The sequence below is a fragment of the Oreochromis aureus genome, linkage group 15, assembly GCF_013358895.1.
Source record: "Oreochromis aureus strain Israel breed Guangdong linkage group 15, ZZ_aureus, whole genome shotgun sequence".
Lineage (NCBI taxonomy): Eukaryota > Metazoa > Chordata > Actinopteri > Cichliformes > Cichlidae > Oreochromis > Oreochromis aureus.
The window spans coordinates 23437108-23459594 of record NC_052956.1 but is presented as its reverse complement, the minus strand read 5'-3'; the positions used below and the strand labels follow the sequence as shown (position 1 = coordinate 23459594).

The following is a 22487-nucleotide window of genomic DNA, read 5'->3' as shown; positions in this document are numbered from 1 at the left end:
TCAGAATTAAACTCAGAATCCTTTTATTGTCATTAAACATCAAATGAGAACCAGCTCCCTGGTAGCAGAATTTAGAATAAATACAAATTTATAAAAATCTTAAAATCTAATTATATAAATGTACAGGGTCATTATGTGTTAGCCAATATTTTTCACATTTGCGAACAATAAGCAGCCCGAATTGACTATTGGGAGGTTGTAATTGACGTGATGTAGTTTTTCCACTGGTAACCATCAAATAGTCGCATCATTACAGAAGAAACCTTTAAAATGTGACAATTCTCAGGCAAGTTCTGCTCTCCCAGAGAAGCATCCCTTCTAAGTGAGTTTACGGACCTTTATTTGCAATGAACCTCAGATATAAGATATAAGACAGCATCGGTTTTTATTTTTATATTTTTGACTGAGGTGTGATGTCGATACTTGGCACAAATTAACAGAAGATTTCTGGCGATTGAGAAGATTGATTCGTTACATAAAAACAAATAAATCTAAATGAGATTAAAAAAAAATTAAATCAAATATAAAAAACGAGTTTACATTTTTTATCCCCTACGTAACCGTCTGTTCTCCAATCACAGCGTTTGTTGTCTGTCTGAAGCGCCAATGTGCTGTTATGAAACACGATGTCAAAGGAAATGGAGGAAGATCTTTCAAAATAAAATGTCAATGACTATTAATGGGAAAGCTACTTTCCACAATGGACTTAAAAAATGTAACGGGACACTGAAGGACAGGTGTTGGCTTAATGTGCTCTGGAATAAATAGAGACAAATTCACAGAGACTGAAGATTAAGAAATAAGAAAAATGTATCGTTGTGGTTTTCAAGTCGTGCAGAATGTATCAATGTTATAGGCATGAAACATAATTCAGATGCATTAGAAAAATGTTGGCCTATTTATACTATTACTTTAGAATTTTTTATTGTTTTATTGCTGCTTTGGGTTTTCGTACAATAATTTATATTCATTGTATATCTTATCAGTCTCGTTGAGAGTCACATTCTTTAAGTTTTATTTTGAAGCTTAACCGGATGGTATCTCTAATTACTGCGACGAGCTTAGCGTTAGCATGTGTAGCTTTAACCTTTTTGCACGGGGACGGTGCAGCTTTTGACCTGCTGTAACTTACACACGGATATCAATAAACGCATTCAGACGTTTTTATCATGTGTACCAGGTGATGAAACGTCACCTCTGACGGCAGGTTTCTGTTGTTTTTGTATCATTAATGGCCTCGTAGTTGAAGCTAACCGGCTAGCCGCTGTGCTGTCAGAGAGCATAGTCCCTCCATGTGGTTAAAGTAAAATCCAGTAATGAGGCGGTTCTGTTCTTTCCTGTGAAGCAGAATGAGGGCTCTTCTCTGTGTTAAAGCACAGCAGCTGCTCAGCAGAGGTTTTATCCACCCTGTCAGGCCGTCAACAGCAGGTGAGAGGTCAATTTAGATAATAAATTCAATTAATAGTTTATTAGTGTAGATAAACATGGGGACGGTATGAGATAGAGGCAGGTGATCCGCCGTGGCGACCCCTGAAGGGGATCTAAAGTATCTTTATGAAGTAAAAAATGTAATTAAATGAAACAGTAAAATAAAGTAGAATAAAAATGGCTTACTGAATGTGATTTTATGTTTTGAGTCAAATACTCGCCCCCCCCGAAAAAAAAGAAAAAGTTTTTTTTAATGCATTAATTGAATGTTTCTGTGTGACAGTGCGATGGCAAGCAGCCCCTTCCAAACTCTTCTGCAGCTCTCCACCTGATGGAAACAACACACCACCCTCCATGCTGCGCCACCTGACCTCCAAAATAAAAGCCACGGGGCCAATCCCTGTGGCAGAGTACATGAGGGAGGTGCTCACCAACCCTGTGAAGGTACATAATGATTAACTCCACCTTAAGCCTGTACCAAAGTTCTGATTGGGTGCCTATATAAACAGAAGGTTTGCCCAGCAGGTGGGCGTGGCTTCTGAGCCTGAGATGACTATATTATGGATATCCTATTCCCATATTTTGAAGATCCAGGAGTAGAAAAAGCTGTATGAAACTGGGTGTTCAGAGCTTCTGATTCATAGTGATTACTTACACATACACTGACCTCATAATTTAAAACTTTGGTGATGTTTAACATGAATTTCCAATATTAGAACAGGGGATATATAACAGAGAATAAGGAAAAGCAGAACGGGTCTTCTGTAATTAATTCAATCCAAGATTACCAAATACATCTTAGTGATCAAAGAGCTGTCCTACATCTGGAATATGTCAAATTATGAACACCCAGACCTCACAGTGACTCCTGTGTTCTGATCTCTTTGGGCCTTTGTGGTAACCACCAATCTGATGATAGTGTTAGCACATAAAAGCAGCAGCTGATTGTGTTAGAGTGGTGTCTTACACATGATGCTGACTCTGATATTCACACAGGGCAGGGGAAGCTGCCAGGTCAGGTCAGGTTAGGGGTTGTTTATATTCCATTGAAGGGGTTTAAGGCATCACTAATGATGCCAAGAGCCACTGTGAATGAGGGGAAGACACTCATATGTTTCTATTTTCTAGACTGTATCGATTGAACATCCACTGCTTTAACAGCAAGTATATGAGAGAAAATACAGGAAAACAGGAGAGGTCCAAAGACTACAAGGACGTCATCTTTAATCTGTGCTTTTATTTTGGTATTTCCTCTCTAATGGAAAAAACTCTTGTGTGCAAAATAAGACATTAACAGTCATTTTAACATTTTCTCACATTTTATAGCCAAACAACTGATTGATTTGATAATAGTGTTATCATCAGTTTATACTTGGAAGTAAATGCCAGCTTTTCTTTTTTATTGTCATTATTATTTGAGAGAAATAATAAAAAAGAAGTCATTGTTTTTACATTTTAGGTTTTCTGTTTTTCTGTTTTTAGTGAGTATCCTTTCCTTTTTTGTTTTTCCCCCTCTCAGGGTTATTATGTGAGGAACAACATGCTGGGACCTGAAGGAGATTTCATCACTTCACCAGAAATCAGCCAGATCTTTGGGGAGGTGAGGCTGGAAAAATACCTCAAACTTTCAGTTTCATTTTACATGATGTTTCCACTCAGCCGGCCTCTTATATACACTGTTCACATCAGGTAAACGTGTCTTTGATCGGCCTTCATCGGTCATTTTACTGTTAGCGGTAGACACATACTTCATCAATAATAAATATGTTCCAAAATATTTTGAAAATTATTATTAATTTGTTTTTAGTATTTGTGTGTGCTGGTCCTGTGTCATAGATATCATGATATGACGCTTTTATATCATGTAAAAATTTATAGCGGTATTTGCAAGTATGGTATGAAATGGCACAGCCCTGTTCTCACGGCACGTGGGATCAGCTTCTAGGTCAAATGCTGATTGATGATGATAAATTCCTCCTTCATTGGTGCTCTGACCGTCTCAGAGCTGGTCACAGTTTGTGGGCTTCTGCTTGTCCTCTTGCTTTTTGAGGAATGAACAAAACTAAAAACGTACTCAAAAACCGAGTTCTTCCAGTGATCCAGGAGTCACACGGAAAAAGTGATGACTCAGAGACTCAAAGAGTTTGAAATTAAGATTGTGGCTTCGCACACCTATGGTCGGTCAATGCATTTTCTTAGCACAGAGGCAGAATGTAAATACAGACTTTTACTATGAATGCATATGATGACTATGAATGTATAATAAAATATATACATACTTTTTTTTAAAAATACCTACCGAAAAGATAAATGACAGGCAGTGTGGTTTTAAAGAAGTTTTTTTTGTGAGTTTTCCTTTGTTTAAACCCTGGAATATAATGAGTATGATGTGAATATGATATGATCAGGACAAGAAGACAGATGAGTAAGATTTTGTTTTTTTTCATGCTGCTTGAAATCAGTGTTCATGTGCAGTAAAAAAAGATCACAAAAAAGTTCCTTTTGTATAAAGTTCAGCTGTTTAATGTCACGGATCTCACAGACCTGGTGATCCAGGTATGAAGGTCTCTGCACCGTGTTGTGTCTGTATCGTGCTGTTGTACTGTTTTTTTGCCATTTTCACACACTTGCACTTTATGCAGTCCTGTCTTTACTGTTATATGGTCTTGGAGGAATGCTGTCTTGTTTCACTGTGTACTGTACCGCTACATATGGCGGAAATGACTTGACTTTCCTTGAAAGCAGCACGTTTAGATTCAGTAAGATAAGAAAATTTTGTACTTCTCTTGCTGGTTCAAACATGTTTGGCCTCCTCCAGCTGATCGGAGTGTGGATCATCAGTGAGTGGATGGGAGCTGGTCAACCCAAACAGCTGCAGCTGGTTGAGCTCGGACCCGGAAAAGGATCGCTGGCGAGCGACGTCCTCAGAGTACGTCAGCCAGGCTTAATGCTTTTCTAAAAAAAGAGTAAAAAGATTTCACCCCAAAGTGGAAACATCTGTGTCATCAAGTTGCAATTTTTTCTCTCTTCAGGTTTTCAGTCAGTTGCAGTCGGTGCTGGGCGGGGCCTCTGTGTCGCTGCACCTGGTCGAGGTGAGTCCGGCTCTGAGTCTGCTTCAGGCTCAGAATCTGACGGGAAACCGCAGCCAGGAGGCCGACGCAGAAGATGATCCGGTTTACCGCCGCGGAGAAACTGATGCAGGGCTGCCGGTGTCGTGGTACCACCAGTTAGATGATGTCCCGACAGGTACACTGGAGCAGAAAGCAGGCTGTGGTCATATTGGTTTATATGGAACATCTCCATGCCACAGAATTAGAGAACCTGGAGGTGTTAGCAGGGTTTTTCCTGGTTAAAGTGAGCACATAAACACCGTTAGTCCATCTATAGTTTAGGAGTTTGTGTTAAAATGAAAATACCTGAAACTGGTAACCAAAGTAATTTTTTCTTCTATGAGTGTTTTGGCCATTGACATTTTATGTTTTGAAGCCAGATTTGACAAGTGAGGTACACTGCACACTCATCAAATCATACCCTACTTTAACATCCACTCTAAATTTGACTGTTAATCACATATTAAACCTCTTGTTTTATTTAGTAAGACTTTACTAACACCGAGTCCATAAGCTCATTAGGAAAGCCTCTACTTGTACATCAAATGAAAAGTTGGGTCATTACCTCAGAAATATCTTTACAATAAGAAACCATTCTGCTACCGGAGGAGGAAAAATTGCAGGTTTGAGGAAGTGTTCCCTGTTTTTTATATACAGTTATATACAGTTTGTGGTTTTGACAGTGAGTATTTTCAGTGCTGAATTGATCTGAGGACATCAGGCTTTATCAGGCTTCAGGCTGATATATATTCTTTTACTGTTACTGTTTACCATTTGAGTTCTTTATGTGTTAGCTTTTAATCTCTATTAAAATATGGTTTTTCACTTTTCGCTGCGTGGCAGCCTGTTACAGCAGCTCCGCTCATTGTGAGCTTCTTTCTTACCTCCTATTTACTTTCTTGTAATTTTTAAAGTTTTAGCAGTTAGATTCTGCAATCATGGACTACCGTTTTGTGCTAGTCTTGGTTGTCTTTCTCTGTTTTTATTTAACAAATTTCCCACGTGTGGGACTAATAAAGGTTATCTTATCTTATTTTCATTGAGTTTTTCCTCTTCTTCCAGGATTTAGTGTCTTTGTCGCTCATGAGTTCTTTGACGCCCTGCCAATTCACAAATTCCAGGTGAGATTTAAAACCACAGTGTGTGCAATATTTATGTAGCAATAAAGCTTTTTCTTTACTGTCGTATTAGTCCCTAAAGTCCTCTCTGTATACTGTGGTCTTGCATTGCATTTGACTACACTGTCATGATTGGTCCTACCACCAGATGGCACCAAATCAAAACACAAGAAGTCCTTAAAAATGCCAAGTATTTAACGGCTGTGTTTGGTGAAGGATAGGCTGTTTATATGATAGGTTATTTGTGTAATTTAGCAGTGACAGTTCTTTGATTAATTTTTCCGTATCTGATTTTTAGCAAAGTGAAAATTAGTGAATCTTTGTGTTAACAAGAAAAACATGTAGTGAAGTCATTATGCTATATATTAAGTTTAAATGAAACCATATGAAAAACAGAGTTTTCATGTCTTGTGCGAAGGTTTCTGAGTGGCTGTTCCTCTGATGTTTGCTGTTTACACCTGCAGCGCCCTCATAATAAGAACGCCTTTCAGCTGTTTTGTCCACAGAGGCCCATCTAAACATGTTCGTTTCTCTGTTTGGGGCAGAGGACGGAGAAAGGCTGGAGGGAGGTGTTGGTGGACATCGACCCAGAGAAGCCGGACACGCTGAGGTTTGTCGTGGCGCCGGCTCCGACCCTGGCCTCGACGTCGCTCGTGCAGGTCAGTAAATGTAGAGCTTCTGTGTCCAGGAAAGCAAAGCGCACATTTATTAACATCTGCTTTTTACAGTTTCCAAATAAAATCTACACTCCTTTATGGTTACCACATCACAGTTTATTAAGGCCTCTCTGGTTCTTGAAACCAGATAAAGTGGCTCATTGTTTGAATTTTAAAGGCTCAGATGACCTCAAAGAGAAATGAATCCGCCTTTTATTAAGACCCACTTCTGCCTCTGCTGCCGAGGAAGACGATGACAGTAATAATGATGATGATGTCAGACCTTTGGCAGGATGTTCAAAGTGTCTGAGCTGAGCTGGAGAGGCCAAATCAAGCAAGCTGTGGATGTATAGATGGCATAAATGTGGGCAATAAAAAACCAGATGAGGGCTGTAAAACAAACCTCAGAGAGTCTGTGTGAAGAGTCAATTTCCACAGCGTTTAAAAGACTGAAGGACATCAGTCTTTAAAGTGGGTGAAAAAAAACTGCTTTTGTAAGTTCAGATAAACCTCCAAGGATATAAAAGTCTGGATGTTTGGATTAAAGGGGAATTGTTTCTCCTCTGCACTGTGGAAAATATAAACACTTGAGTAGATGTAGTTTTGGAACAGTTTGAAGTCATGTGCTGGCTGTTGAGGTGAGGAGATTTCTGCCCAGTGGTTTGAATGTCGAAGTGAAGAAATTTCAGAAAGTGGAGGTAAACTGCAGGAGTAATCGTGACTCTCTTAAGGGATTAGTTACTGCTGGAAATGTTCTACAGGACCAGAACTACCCTACTGAAGGTTCCATTGGTGCTTTTGATGGATGCAGCTATCCCGGGTAGGAAGATGTCGAGGACCTTTAGTTGTAAGGCTCTTTTCTTCACTGTGTAAACCAGGTGTGGGGAACTCCAGGCCTCAAGGACCAGTGTCCTGCAGGTTTTAGATATCATACTGGGTCAATACACCTGAATCAAATGATTAGATCATTACCAGGCCTCTGGAGAACTTCAAGACATGTTGAGGAGGTAATTTAGCCATTTGAATCAGCTAGGACACATCTAAAACCTGCAGGACACCGGCCGTTGAGGCCTGGAGTTCCCCCACCCGTGGTGTAAACGGTGGGAAAGGTCCTGGTAGTCGTGATGCTCCACGTGGAGGTTGCATAAAATGTGACATATGAAGATCACTAATCTTTGTGCCAGGACCTGACTTTGCCAACTTTGGCAGGAACATCCGAGGAACACTAACGTTGCTTCGATGAGTTTACAGTGACCAGACATTTTGTTTGTCCGGGTCAGGAGGTGTAGCGGGTGTGTCAGTGTTTATTTCCTCATTATGGGGGGCTCACCCATGCCTGAATGCCGGTGGATTTGATTGGAACCTGGGAACCATGTCTTGGTTTTCCTTCACTATAGGTGCACATCACTGTGGGTGGCAAGGGGGCTTGGTTAACGCAGCATTCATGGTGTCATAACTATGATTATGAATAAAACTGATGAAGCTCATCTCTCACCTGTCACAGATACAGCCCCCTTAAGATGGTTTGAGGGATCTGCAAGGCAACAGAAAGGAAGAAAAAAACCCATTTTTTTTCTATTTCTGGCTCATTAACTATCTATAAAAGATGGGCGTGGCCATCGTAATTTCACTGATTTTTGAAACTCTGTTTCAGTCAATATTATTTCTGCGTCTGTATTGAAGATTCACCTTTTAAATTATCCTTTTCCCACATTAAATGGTGGATAACTATACCTGAGGGTTGTTTATGAGGTATCATGGGAAATGTAGGAAGACAAAATGAGAGATTAAGTTTAGCTTTTTATAAACAGGAATCGAACTGCTGAATTGAACTCTCTTCACTTGTTCCGATCAGGTTTATCACACTGCAATTGTTTATGGACTGTTTGAAAAAGGGAAAATGTTCAGAGTTCAACAAGACGTCTGCACGTGTCATTTGTTCAATTTTGTATTATTGTAGGGTCTACCTTACAATATAAAACGCCTTGAGGTGACTGTTGTTATGATTTGGCGCTACATAAATAAAATTGAATTGAATTGATTTGAAATTTGTTCCAGTCAAAGAAAAATTAACACTAAATAAAGCAGAAAAGAAAACATCACATTTGAGAAGCTCGAACTTGAGGAAATTTCAGCTTTTGATCAATAAATAATTCCAAAAAAATGTCCAGTCCACCTTTAAAAGGTGGAAACCTGACCTGTGTGTGTTTACAGTCCAGCTGTGTTTTTGTCTCCAGCAGAGATGATAGAGAGTGAAGCCATGTATTATTAAGTTACTGTGTGTGTGTGTGTGTGTGTGTGTGTGTGTGTGTGTGTGTGTGTGTATCAGGCAGACGAAACGCGGGATCATGTGGAGGTGTCTGCAGAGGGCGGGGTCATTGTGCAGCAGCTGGCCCGGCGCATCATAGAGGACGGCGGTGCGGCGCTGATCATCGACTATGGCCACAATGGAACCAAGACGGACACATTCAGAGTACGACACACACATCAAGCTCGCCTGCTAAAGCTTCCTGTGTCACATATGTTCAAAGTCAGCCAGATAATAACATCCAAGTCTGCATATTGTAAAAAATCCTCAGTTACTGCGGTGGATTGTGCCACCGTGAAATGGAACTTTGGGGCACATGTGGGCATCGTACAGTGTGGCCTGTGTGGGGCATGTATGGCAGCCCTCACCTAGGGTGTGGGTGTACGGTGGGTACGCTGCGGGTCCCACTGTGGGCCCCTCTCTGCTTAATGTGGGCAGCCCACAGTGCAGATGTGCCCGACATGTGCTGTCGGGCACATCACACAGTGGGCTGGATGGGTCTGCCCACAGTGACCCCACCTGGGCCTCAAGGAGGGATTTTTGGGATGTCATTCACGCTAGTTATGGAATTACTCATCCTGCGAATACAACAGAATGGTGAGACTTAATTTTCTTTCATGTTTGGTAGTTTTTATCCAACTGTTCCTAACTACAAGAGGGACTGGCCATAGACTGTACACAAAAGATGGAGGTTACCACCATTTCTAGCTATTTAGCACGCTTTATCATAAACTGTACAGCTGACACAGATACCTGCTAATTAGTGCTAATTAACATACTAATATCATCCAAAAATTTCATGTTTCAACACTGCTTCCTCTCTCGAGGTTACCTGTCTGCCAGAGTGACCACGCCCCTAAGTTTAAGCATTAATGGAGTATAAATGTGAATGAACTGGGAAAAAAATCTCCCCTATACAGTTTTTATGAAGGGTGAAACTTTCCAGAGGCCGAAACAGTTTTTTTGTAGCAGGCTGTAGACATGTTGGACATTTTTGTGTATGGGAACTGACTTGTTTTTCGAGACAGCCTCAAGTGGATGTTAGAGGAACTGCAGTTTTTGTGCACTTGCATGTTTTAGCCTCAGAAGCTGCTGCTTGGCTGCAACCAGAGATTTTTGTTAATAAACTGAATGCTTTAGTGTTTAAACTGAATTAGTAGGTATGAGTACGCAGTTAATCGTTTTACACAACAGTAGTAAAAACAGGTTGACTTTTATGCAGTCTCTAATACTTCCATCAGTGTTTTAAGACCTCATGCACACATTTTGATAGGAACGATTCAGAGTTTGATGTATTTTGAGTCTTTAATTGTCGTTTTTATTGGTCACAAACAGTGCACTCCGTGTGTCCTCCAGCTGTCATGCTTTGTAATTCTTTTGTCTTCGTGAGGACCAGTTTGAGGTTTACCTTCATGTGAGCATGTTTTGTTCAGCTCTAGTGGAAGGAAGCAGCTGTAGGAAGCAGAAAGGCTCCTGTGCGTCAGGCAGGGGGAAACCAGGGTCAACCGGCCCGTCGCTCCTCTTCCTCAATTCTTCTTCTGAGGTTGCCAAGATTTCACAGCATTTTTTTTTTACTTGGTTAGAATCTTTTTAGATGGTTAGAAATAGGTTTAGTTTTAAACCTTTTATGCATGCTGTACTTCTTAAACATCCCCTCATGTAGTTTGAAGGAAAAACCAGTATAAGAAGCCCCTACTTAGCTCAAATTTACTACTGCCACTGTAAATAAGGTTTGGCATTGAACCCATCATAGGTTTGCTCATCATTTTGCTCCTTTGCTGTTGGTCAGGGTTTTAAAGGTCACCAGCTCCATGACGTCCTCGCCTCCCCTGGCTCTGCCGACCTCACCGCCGACGTGGATTTCAACTATCTGCGGAGGATGGCGGGAGGAGGCGTGGCCTGTCTCGGCCCCGTCACTCAGAGGACGTTCCTGAAGAACATGGGTATCGACACCAGGATGCAGGTGAGTCTTCATCACTGACAGATGCGAATAAAAACAATCAGCATGATTTCTTTTTGTGTAATTTCCTCATTTTGTGGAAATCCAACACCAAAGAGTGTGAGTCACTGCTCCTTTTTCTTAGTTTCAGGTTAAAATTTGAATATACAGACCTTTTAGGGTGCATTCCCACCAGGTTTATGCAAAAATTCATTCACGAGTTTAAAAATATTACAACTTATGCAGAAAATTCTGCAGAAAAATGCTGTGCAGGGAAAAACTTTCAGCAGAGATATTGTCACCATTTCTGGGCAGGTGGAGCTGTTAGTTCAGTGAAACTTTTACGTTGTGAACTAAAAAAACAAGCACAAAGAAAAGTAAAACATCGTATGATTGTAAGATGATCCAAAAGCATTTCAGTGTTTCTGAGTGACACGTTGTGGCCCACAGTTAGAAAAATATCAGACACACACAGTATGTCCCGAGGCTTTAACCCCCAGTTGTTCTCCGCAGGTTCTGCTGAGGAACTGCAGCGACCCGTCCACCAGGAAGCAGCTTATCAGCAGCTACAACATGCTGACCAACCCCGCCAAGATGGGCGAGCGCTTCCATTTCTTCAGCCTGCTGCACCCCAGTCGCCTTGCCAAACCCCAGAAACCAGAGGGGCTGAAGCTCGAGAAGAAGAAGAGCCCGGCACCGCTGCCTGTGGCCGGATTCACCGAGCTTAAGTTCGCCTGAAAGAGACGACTGTGAAATTTTGGCTGCTGAATCAGAAGTGAGTGTAAACAACTACGCTGTCCCGAACTTCTTGAACTGACTGCACCACAAAGCAAACAATAAAGAGACTTACAGAGCTGAAAACCAGCAGAACGGCTGCTTCATCACTTCCTTTAAGCCTGTGTGAAATTCAAAATGGGTGAGTCATTAATTAGATTCACTCCCATAGAGTGATTATGAAGGAGGAAACTATCCAAAAAGGCCAAAACTGTTCTTTTGTAGCTGTAAACATGTTTGTTTCTGCTGTAAAGTTGAACTTTTTAATATGGAAGTCTATGGGGACTTATGGAGACAGCCTCAAGTGGACATTAGAGGAACTGCAGTTTTTGGCACTTTAACTTAGGGAGTGTCAGAGTCAACATTACAAGTTGTCTGTTGGTTTAAAAGATCATGTTCTGATGTGTTTTAAAACATATTTAAGGAAAACACATTTTGTAGTTTTATGACCTATAAATAAAAATTTTTGAACATTCGTGGACTGTTCTTGTCTAACTGGTGATAAAGATTTGTCAGATTATGGACACCAGACACTAAATCACTGGATTAAACTGGGCAACACTTCAGGTCATAGGTCATCTCACGTAGGAAGATCTCGTTCCATCGGTCAGCCGGCTGCCATCCTGCACATCTTGAAGCAGTTAGCTGAGCTCACTGTTGTGCAGCAGCCATTCACAACGAGCCCATCTCTCCTCCGGTAGCAATTAAAAGATTCGGTTACATGTGGTGGCAGTGGCGGTGGGGTCGCTGCTGCCAAAACAAGCAGCGGCCCTCCAGACGAGCGGCGAGCAAGGCGATCGGGTTCAGGACTGGTAATTAAATGATCATTTCCAAACATCCTGCTGCAGATCGCTATCAGCTTTTCCTCTGATTCATGGGGTCCCTCGCTGAAGGGTCTGACTAGTACATTTGGAAGGGATTGCGTGATTTCATTAAACCCGTCTAGCGCGAAGACGTTTGAAGCGTTTGTCACCTTGAATCTGCCACCAGCGTCCAAAATTATAGAAACACTTGTGCTTTTTAAATCCTTGAGATTGGAGCTAATTCACAATAGATACATCAGACTTTGTGTGTAGCTTAAAAATTGGCAAATTCAGGGTCAGCCCACCCCAAATTCAAATTCATGCTACATCCAACCAAAATATGTATGTACACTCTGCCCAATTTTAAGGGGAACTTAGTGCAGTGGTTATTTAGAATTATTAAAATAGTAATTGAAAATTGAAAAAAAAACAAAACAGCAGCAGTAATGTGTATTTCCAGAAATTGACCCGAAATTGATATGTTCCTCAAGAAATCCACAAACCTCACTGCGAGCAGTTTATAAAAGATCTACACTGAAGATCTACATCCTTCATTAATATTTTTTCCACAGAGCATATTTTTTAACTTAAAACAAGTTAAAAATAAATGAATAAAATAAAGATTTGTGTTAGTCTTCATTAATTTGGTCAGATTTATGGACACAGTCGCCCTAAAGAGGCTTTAGATGATGATTTAAGACACGCACACACGTCTGTGTCTATATTTATGTGTTATTATGCTGTTGTGAGCCTTTAAAATCTCAAAATGTGATAAAATACCCCCCACATGAACTTCACGGGTTCTTTCCAGGTACTCGGGCTTCCTCCCACAGTCCAAAGACACGCAGTTAGTTGGGTTAGATCACTTGATGATTCTAAGTTGGTGTGAATGGCGGTCAGTCCCTCTGTGTGTTAGTCCTGTGACCTGTCCAGAATGTACCCCGCCTCTCACCCTATGGTAGCTGGGATAGACTCCAGCCCTGAACTGGATGAACTAATAATTATTTTGCATATTTAAATCTCTGGCTCTCTAATTATTGCTTATTTATAATTATGGTCAATTATTAAACCCACACTACAATTTTTGAAAATAAAAACAAGCCCAAATCTGATTTTTTTTTTTTTTAAACATTTTGCCCACATAATTTGTGTTTCCATCAGTTTCATCTATCTGTGCAGGGTCACAAGGTTTCAGCTGTCACAGGGTGAGACGTAGAACACCTGTCCAGGTCATCAGTTTATCACAGGACTAACCTACAGCCAGTTAGAGCAATCAATAAACCTAACATGCATGTCTTTGGACTGTGAGAGGAAGTCTGAGAGCGCACACAGGCACAGGGAGAACATGCAAACTTGGATAGGCTGTCAAAGTGTGACAAGAGTGCAAGTAGTTCTTGAGAGCACCCTGCTGGCACCCAATGAAGGGTTTAAATCACTTCCTATGACTGATAAATGAAGGCAAAGTTTTTGTGTTGAGAGTGCTCAAAGCAAATGCCTGAAAAACTCAAACTCTATGGAGTAAGTTGAGACCTGCGAAGACGTCCGCCTGTTTTTTCCACAGTGCTGGAGCCTCATCAGAAGACGACTGGCACAGGCACAACAATAACGAGTCACCCGCATTTTGCCGTTCATCTTTAATATTTTCATCCACATGACAAAACATTTCTTGCAAAAATATAAAACATGTGAAATAAATTCTCAGGCTGGAGTCAGATCGGGATTGACGAACACGTTAGAGTTCAGAAAGACAAAGGAGACAATAGCAGCTCGAGTCTTCTCAGCTCGTCCTCTTCCAGAGTTTCTGAAAATAACTCACGTTTGTTCCTCTGCAAAAGTTTCTGCCATACAGCCACATTATTACAGGTCGGAGAAAGTGATGCATATACCCACTTAACTTTAATATAATGTCCGCATCAGTCACCAGCTAAAATAAATCTGTTAGCAAAAGAGTTTCTTTAAATAGAAAAACTAAACAACTCTACTAATAATTAATGGTACATAAAAAATGTTTCTTATTTGAGTCCAGGAAGTGTTCATTTAATAAACTTCATAGTTAAGAACCATCGTTAGATGCAGGGCCAGCCTCAAGTGGCCATTAGAGGAACTGCAGGTCTTGGCACGTGGCATTGACATTGTTTTGATGCTTTAAAGACCAAATCTGTTCTCAAAAGTAGTCGGATAAAAGTAATTTAATCTGCATTGAATAAACCTTTTGTGGACTATTTGGCCAACATTCATTTTCTAATTTTAAGATTGTAACTGCAGCCTCAAGGGAGCGCTAACATGGCTTCAAACTTTTGCAGATGACCAAACTGAGACTTACTGACAGTGAAATTCTCATTAAAAAAAGTTTCCCAATAGTGCAAAGACATCCCAACATCAATAAAAACTACAGTCAGGAGAGAGCGCTTGTTTCTCGTGAGTTCCAGTTAGTCACAAAAGACGACATTAACATCTACACAGCTTTTTAGAGCTAAAATGTAACGACCACCTGCTAAAACTGTGCTATCTCAGCTGTAAAAGTGAGTTGAGTTGGTTTGGTTTTGGATTAGCCCTTCCACGGCTCCGCTGGCAGTGCTGACGTACGTTGAAGCCCAAAGTTTCTGGGGAGAAAAAACACGATGCTTCCGTGTTTCGGCTCTTAGCGTCCGTTTGTTTATGGCTTTGTAGAAAAGAAAAAGAAACTGGAAAAAGATCAAATATTGGAAAATTTAAAATTCTCTGGACCTGAATTATCGCTGCAGTGAGCTGCCTGATCAGCGTGTCCTCGTGTGTCATCACACGCCGTCATGGGGGAAAGCCCGCGGCCTACACAGGGACGCTTCTGTCAACAGTTTCCCGGGTTTGAGGCTAACCCTCTTAAAAAAAGTCAACATGGCCGAGGCCTCTAGGGGTCCTCCTCCATGTCATCCAGGTTGGGCGACATGATGAAGTGTTTGGGGTAGTGCAAGCCTCTCTCGTCAGCGTATTCCTCCCAGCGGGCGTCGTCGCTTTCGTGAGTGATGTATCGCTCACCTCGTCGTGTCTCGAACTCCCTGAGGTCCAGCCAGGTCTGGTAGTCCTGGACGATAACGACAACATTAAACACTATTTTTTTTTATGCTCAGCTTTCACTCCATCTTAGACTGCTACAGGAACTTTGCATGATTCATTGCTCAAAATAATCCTTATTTATGTTAGATTGGACCAGTTCATCCTCTATTTGAAACAAGCCATTATACCTCCTCCCCCTATTAAGCTACCTTTCTTCTGATTGGTTGCCCCTCGGCTGTGTTACATGACCATAATAGGGAAATCTGCTAAGAAGCATGTCTGAGAAAATCTATAGTTGTATATTTGATATAGAGGTCAACTGTCCCTTTAAATCAGTGATTTATGGTATGATTTGATCATTCAAAAACAGAGTTAAAATAATAACTTTATGTCCTGCATCACAGACTGTACACAAAAGATGGACACAGCTTCCAAGTCTGAAACATGAATATGAAGCCAACATGAATCTGCATTCTTTCTAATGGCCAGCAGGGGGCGACTCCTGTGGTTACACAAAGAGTAGTGAATGAGAAACCAGCCTTCACCCCTCTTGCTCTGTGACCTCATTACATTTTTTCCTAAAGGGGGGAATAAATGTTTTACTTTCATTAAATCTTTATTTACTTTAATAAAGCTCCTGCGCTACTGCAGACTCTTCTAAAGAAAGCAGTTTGGTTACCTGCAGCCAGGGGTGGCTCAGCGACTTGTCCACGCTGTAGCGCTTCCTCATCTTCACCTGCAGCAGGTTATTAATCAGGTCTTTGGCTGTCGGAGAAGAATAGTCAAGCGGCGTTAAAACACACAAATTGTTACAAATGTGAACATGAATGAACCCAAGTCCAGATGCTCCCTTACCCTCTTCTGAGATCTCCTTCCAGGGGTTGGCTGGGTACATGAAGGCGGCATTCTGGATCTGGTCATTGATGTCCTCGTCCTCATTGAAGGGAAACGTCCCGCTCAGACTGACGTAGACAATGACGCCGACCGACCACATGTCCAGAGATCGGTTGTAGCCTTTGCTGCGGAGCACCTCGGGCGCCAAGTAGGCCGGAGTGCCGACCACTGAGCGGCGGAACGACTTCTCCCCGATGATACGAGCGAAACCAAAGTCGCAGAGCTTCACCTGGTTGAGAGGGAGAAAAAATGCGGCATTAATCCACTGGCTCTCCTGTGAGTTCCTCGTCCTTCTAATTTATAATTAAACAGAAGGTAGTGGTGGCGGCGACTATCGTTCTGCTCTGGACCCTTGGTGAGATCGGTACTATGAAAACTTCTGGCTCTTGTGGTCTGCAGTGCACCGGTGTGGAGTACTGTCACACCGACAGACAAGGCTCCCTGGAAAGCAGCTGAATAACATCAAGGACCAGCGCAATAGCAACCAAGTCCGGCTGTTGCAACACCTGGGTGAGCTGCCTTAGTGTGGGAAAGTGCATTTGTACTAACCTGAGGAAACGGCTCTGCAGAGGCCAGCAGGACGTTCTCAGGCTTCAGATCACAGTGGACGATGTTCTTGAAGTGAAGATGCCTCAGGGCTACCAGGATCTGCAGAGCCAACAGTCACAAACTGAATGACTCCTATCAGAGTCCTATCAGACATCCACATAAACCCTGCCTAAGCGAACAGACAAAAAAGTGTCTCCTTCCGCCTGAGCTTTCACATTCTCACCTGTGTAACCAGGAACTTGGTGAGCCGTTCGGGTAGCCGGCTCTTCTCGCTGGATAAAATCATCTCCAGCATGTCGCCGTGAAGTTTCTCCATGACCACAAACACCTGCTCGGGCGTCTCAAACATGCACTCCAGGTTAACAATTCCTGGATGGTGGAGGTTCTGTCACACATAGGAGACAATCTGTGAAAACCAGATTCCAACTGGAGCAATCTAATGAAGTAATTTACAGTTTTGTAAAGATGTTATCCATTTTTTAAAACTATAAAAAGGATTCCTCAAACATGATGCTCGATTACATCTTCAGCCTCATTTTAAATATTGTTTGATCACTGCGTTCATCGTGGGAAACCGAGATTGTGAGATTAAAATTTGATTGATCGTGCAGCCCTAACTTAATCTCACATTAAATTAATAAAGCTTGCCACGTCTCACCTGAAGTATGGCCACCTCGTTCCTCAGCTGGCTCTCCTGCTTAGTAGGAAACCGCATTTTGTCGATGATTTTGATCGCCACGTCTCTGCCGGTCTTTCTGTGTTTGCCTGCAGAAAATGAGAAAGGAGATCGATTTTCATTTGATTGTTTGTTCTTTTTAATTGCCTGTAATGCATATAAAATATGTCTCATTTTAACACGACCTCTCACCTCCATAAACGATCCCAAACTGTCCCGAGCCGAGGACCTCGTCAGCAAAGATCTGATACACTGAGCTGATATCCTGAACAAGACAGATTAGAGCACTTCAGACTGTGAGAACATCCTTAATTGTGTTTTAAGAAGGGACAAATCTGAAATAAAGAGAAAAAAAATCTGTTTGTGTGTGATGGCTTACCACATTTTCTTGTATCTGGGAGTTGGACACTGATATGCTGATAGACAGTTCCTCTGAGGAGACAAAATAAATATATATAAATGTGAAATCTGCAGGTATTTAAACCCCCTGACTTACAGCAAACAAGTGTTTTTTTCCCCCAACCTCCAAATCATTCAAATCTCATTTCCAACATTTCCTTGTTAATCAAAGACAGAGGTGACGGGTGATTTCCAGCTGGGATCAAACATGCAGATTTCTTTGTACACCACATGATGAAAAGAGCCCTGACGACATTTCCAGCTGCGACAACGATCTCCAAATCGTTTTCCAGATCTCACAAGAATAAAAGCCTCTGTTTCCTGTCTCCTCCTTTCATGTGATGGGAGCATTAATTCAGGCTGACACTGAAAAGCCGACGGCGCGTTCTGTGCAAAGAAAACTGATGAGCTGACATCGATTTCGGATCGCTGCCCGGGATTTGATCGGGTCACCCCTCTGCGATCAATACCTGCAGTCTGATGTAGATAGGCAGCCTGTTGATATTTAGGTCACCATGCAGAGCTGATGTAGGTTTATCGAGCAGTGGGAAGCACACAACCGCAAAGAGTGCCGAGGAATTTTGACACAGGGATGCAATTCTTTCACTAGAGGCCTGAGAGTTTGAGCATCCAAAACATTCCTAGGACTGCACTCCTGCGCACCTTGTGACATTTTTTCCAGTGACGTATCAGATCAAACATACAAAGTGCAAATGCTTTTTTCTGTTCCTCTACATCAGACATTGAACTAGTGCTAAGAAAAAAAAAAAACGTGATTTTGTCTTTAGATTTAGAGACTCACCCGAGAATAAACTAATAGCATGTTTTTATCAAATATATTAAAGTTATTGCACAAAAACAGCTGATTCTCAGGGGGTCAGGTGACTGATTTTCCATGAAATGAGCCAAATGAAAGCGATCCAGGAGCAATTTGTTGGCAATCTGCATTTTCCAGGAAGCTGGAGCGTCATGTCACAAGGCAAAAGTGAGAACATCAAATTAACATTTTGGATCCATGACGTGGAAATTCCCAAGAGCTTAATCCGATCGAGAATCTATAATCAATATTAAAAAAAAACCAAAAAACAGGTAGATAACCAAGAGCCCCTACACTGTGATCACCTTTGACTGCAGGGATGGATCAGTTATGAAAAAAGGGTTATTTCTGTAAATATTGACTCTTAAATTGACGAAATGATTCTTCCCGTCTAAATCTGTGCGATTACTGCTGTTCCCTAACAAAGACAAACCCAGACCACTGCAAGTTTATGTCGCGTAATCATTCGTCAGGATAGAATAACATTTCATAACAATACAATAACAACAATAAAATGGTTGGACCACTGGAAAAAAAAAATTTGGTTAACATCACATGAAGTCTTTTAATGCTTCAATAATCTCCACAGTACACCACACAAAAAAAAAAAGCACCACTGCCTGTGAATGCAGCACCAGCGTTTGCATGCCTGCTGATCACTTCCATTTATATAACTTTATTGACACTAATGCATCTGGATCAGAGCAGTGTAATTTCTTTCCTTTTTTTCTGTTTTTCGGGGTGGGGGGTGGATTTCCCTCGGTTATACATGACTATAAAGGTCCAGTAAGGGTCTGTGTGTCACTGAGGTAATAAAAAAAAAAAAAAAAAGTGGTGTTACATCACCGGTGCATTAACTTATTGATGCCATGATTTCAAAAACAAAACATCCATTTTCAGGAGGAAATTGAAGCTCCCCATTAATTACTCAACAAGTGGAAAACGCCACTGCTGACTGCGTCCCCTGAAGCGCCGCACTTTTATAACACACCAACTGTGCTCAATAACAGCTAATGCTCTTTTACTTTAATTCCATGAGGTGCATTTAGGTGCTCTAATTTAAAGGATGAAACTTAAGACTCTTATTTTCAGACAAAGAGACAGTTTAACCTGAGATGGATCGGAGCTGAGATGAAGCGGAAAATCCTCTGAAATCCCTTCAATCATGTTAAAATGCCAGCAGACGGCGTGTGTCTGCGTGTGCGTGTGTGTGTGTGTTGTGTAACGGTGGCCTCCTAAAACAATATTTGGAAGCTTTTCGCAGGCAAACAAACAAACGCACGTCCATTAAAACATAAAAAGTCTAATCTGATTTCAGAAGCGACTCCATTACTGTATCAAAGGGCAAAGATGGGCATTAATATAGTGTGCATGAACCTCACTGGGTGTGCCTCCATTATCAAACATCTGCCTTTTATTACATAAAGATAAAATTTAGAAAGATATTCCATCTTTCTAAAAATATACAGACTGAATATAAAATAGAAAGACGGCGTATACACATCGAGACTGAAGTGCACCAGCTCAGTGATGCAGCAGAAAGGTCGTCAGAGGTAGAACAAACCATAACAACGCTTTTCAAATTACTACTACTACTACTACATGTACAACAAAAGTAGATGCAATCCATCAGTGCAAACATCCACAGGCTTAAAAACATGTCTCTAAGTATACACACAATGGGGGAAATAATTTATCTCCTGCTGAATTTGTAAGTTTGTTCATTTACAAACAAATGAACAGTTTCTGATTTTTACAATAGTTTCATTTAAACAGAGAGAAACAGAGTATCAACCAAAAATCCAGAAAGAACACATTACATAAAAGTTAAATTGATTTGTGTCATTGAGTGAGGTATGTATTTGATCCCCTGTAACCCAGCTAGAGTTCCTGTTCCCACAGACTGGCTGTGAGCCAATTGGGTACGCAGATTAGAGTTAGTTAATCAATTACAGATACTCCTGATTTCTCCTTGTTGTGTATAAAGTACACCTCGCCACAGAATCGGTTTCAAACATTCCAACCTCTCCACCACCACGGACAAGAGCAACGAGATGTAGAAAGAACAAGACTGGAACAGACTACAAGACGAGCAACCAGAAGCTCAGTGAGAAGGTGATAATTAGGAACTGGAAGAAATCTGAAACGACCATCAGTCACCCTCGTTCTTTAGCTCCAAACAATAGCTTGCCTCATGAGAAAGCTGGAGGATGAGCCCAAAATTACACAGGAGAAGCTTGTTAATGATCTGAAGGCACCAAGAAGACCATCAGTAACACATTCCCGCAGTCAAGCATGGAGGTGGAACCATTACGCTTTGGGGCTGTTTCTGACTGTACAGAACGACTTCACCACATTGAGGAGCCAATGGACCATTAAATCTTGGAAGAGAACTGATGGTGCTTCCTCATTTTCAATCGTTTAACTTAGCTGGAATGAACAAGCCAATATGAGCGTCATCTTTTTGGGTTCACATTTTTGATTGGTTGCCATTCTTCAAGAGGTTGGGTCTTATGTAACATGAATAAGACTAATTCCTCAAATATTCTGTTTTTTTCTTTTTACATGCTTGTAAACCATAGAGAGAGTAAAAGAAAGACTGGTGTAGCCACCATGATCTTGGTTTGCGAAGCCTCGAACTAAACAATGTCACAGTCGCCATCTTGGTGTTTTGAATTGTGTCTGACAAGTCACTGGTTAATTCTCATTTTTGACCCTACAATACTTTACAAAATTAATTCCTAGTTTGTTTGTTTTTTCAGTATGACCTGCAGCTAGCATTACATGTCTACTGAAGTCATAGTAAAAAAAAAATGAGAACGTTCCATTACAGGAAGACCCAGCGCCCCCTGCTGGCCGTTAGAATAAATGCAGGTTTATGACACTTCTATATTTATTAAGGTTTTCATCCATTCAGTTCATGGTAGTATTGAGAGCTTGAAAAGAAGATGACTGGACTTCTTTGTTTTTTTTTTGTTTTTTTTGGGGCTATTAACTTCTACATTGACTTTTCAGACACAGCGGTCACATCCATATTTTTTCACACAAAACTGAATTTCCTGCTGAAGGTACAGAAGGAACAGGCAAAAACAAGAACAGGACCAATGACTAAAGAGGGTCCGTTACTTACTGTGATCCTTCCCCTGGCCTGGGCCCGTGCCGACGCTAGCCTTGGGTGTGACGGGCATCAGCGCCTGCCGGATGGCTTTCTCCCAGCTCTGCCCTACATCACGTCCCACGCCAGATGCTGCCAAAGCTGGGTTGGGGTAGAGGCCACCGTTGTCCTCACCGACATAGTACACCATGCTGCCCGTGATGATCTCAAAGCAGTGTGGGTTGCTGCCCTGAGGCAGCCTGCCAAAGTCTTGCGCTGGCTCCACCTGCAGGATCTCAGACAGGGGGATCTCCTATGGAGTAAAAAAGAAAGTTTAAATCCTGGGTCTTGTGGATGAAGTAATCTGAAAACGTCCCTTTAGCCTGAACTTGAATTTCGGCACTTATAGATATGTCTTCTCTGATTTTATTATTTTTTTAAGAGTCAGAATCATTCATGAGGTCTTGAAATTGTCCAGCGGGCTCCATCCTAGCACCTCTCCTCTCCTCGCTAAAACTAAGACACTCTTTGAATGTCAGTGTTTAAAACTTCTCTTCCTTCCCTTTCTGGCAGAGCGCAGAAACCCTGCACCCCTCCACAAACCCTTAACCATGCCAGATCAAACATTTCAAAAAGAGCGATTGGCTCAGTGGTGTCTCTGCGCTCCTCGGACTCATTTGAACATTTTGCCAAGTTCACCCCGAGCCACGCCCTCCCATCACCATCTTTTCATCCTCTGATTAAAAGGCAGGACGTGCCTTAGAAGCTTCGGGCACTTGGCAGTGTGGCAGTACCCAAAGAGGCAGCAGGAAGCGACCCGAGATCTCCAAAAACCACCACAGACCCCCCTCCCACCGCCACCCCAACCACCCCACCCCTCCCTCACTTT

The 22487-nt window shown here is 41.7% G+C and overlaps 2 protein-coding genes across 6 annotated transcripts in view; one reads left to right on the top strand and one right to left on the bottom strand.

Annotated features, from left to right (window-relative positions):
- The first annotated feature begins 289 nt into the window (after window positions 1-289).
- ndufaf7 (NADH:ubiquinone oxidoreductase complex assembly factor 7) lies at window positions 290-11808 on the top strand. 4 transcript variants are annotated; one of them, XM_039599485.1, is made up of 11 exons: window positions 290-322; window positions 1349-1428; window positions 1712-1872; window positions 2948-3028; window positions 4247-4357; window positions 4461-4674; window positions 5601-5659; window positions 6202-6315; window positions 8642-8785; window positions 10410-10583; window positions 11073-11808. In XM_039599485.1, the coding sequence occupies exons 2-11, from the start codon at window positions 1350-1352 to the stop codon at window positions 11295-11297; spliced, it is 1362 nt and encodes a 453-aa protein (XP_039455419.1). In that variant the 5' UTR covers window positions 290-322; window position 1349; the 3' UTR covers window positions 11298-11808. The 4 variants fall into 4 exon arrangements, with proteins under 4 accessions (XP_039455419.1, XP_039455420.1, XP_039455418.1 ...); XM_039599486.1 differs by lacking the exon at window positions 290-322 and adding an exon at window positions 726-737; XM_039599484.1 differs by lacking the exon at window positions 290-322 and adding an exon at window positions 1041-1207.
- Window positions 11809-13753: 1945 nt separating this feature from the next.
- Window positions 13754-22487, bottom strand: part of LOC116329513 (serine/threonine-protein kinase D3) — a 54301-nt gene continuing 45567 nt past the window's right edge. The window contains exons 11-19 of one of the 2 annotated variants that reach the window (XM_031751543.2): window positions 21635-21911; window positions 17668-17720; window positions 17481-17553; window positions 17271-17377; window positions 16836-16997; window positions 16613-16711; window positions 16025-16292; window positions 15849-15934; window positions 13754-15197 (exon numbers count right to left, since the gene is read on the bottom strand). In XM_031751543.2, the coding sequence (XP_031607403.1) occupies window positions 15024-15197; window positions 15849-15934; window positions 16025-16292; window positions 16613-16711; window positions 16836-16997; window positions 17271-17377; window positions 17481-17553; window positions 17668-17720; window positions 21635-21911 (1299 nt within the window). In that variant the 3' untranslated portion in view covers window positions 13754-15023. The remainder of the gene's footprint in view (window positions 15198-15848; window positions 15935-16024; window positions 16293-16612; window positions 16712-16835; window positions 16998-17270; window positions 17378-17480; window positions 17554-17667; window positions 17721-21634; window positions 21912-22487) is intronic. The other variant, XM_031751544.2, reaches the window with a different exon arrangement.

Bases quoted from the DNA above. Each gene is read 5' to 3' on its own strand.
- ndufaf7 (XM_039599483.1), top strand. The intron at 4,358-4,460 runs GTACGTCAGCCA...TTCTCTCTTCAG, and splicing joins TGGCGAGCGACGTCCTCAGA to GTTTTCAGTCAGTTGCAGTC. The intron at 6,316-8,641 runs GTCAGTAAATGT...TGTGTGTATCAG, and splicing joins CCTCGACGTCGCTCGTGCAG to GCAGACGAAACGCGGGATCA.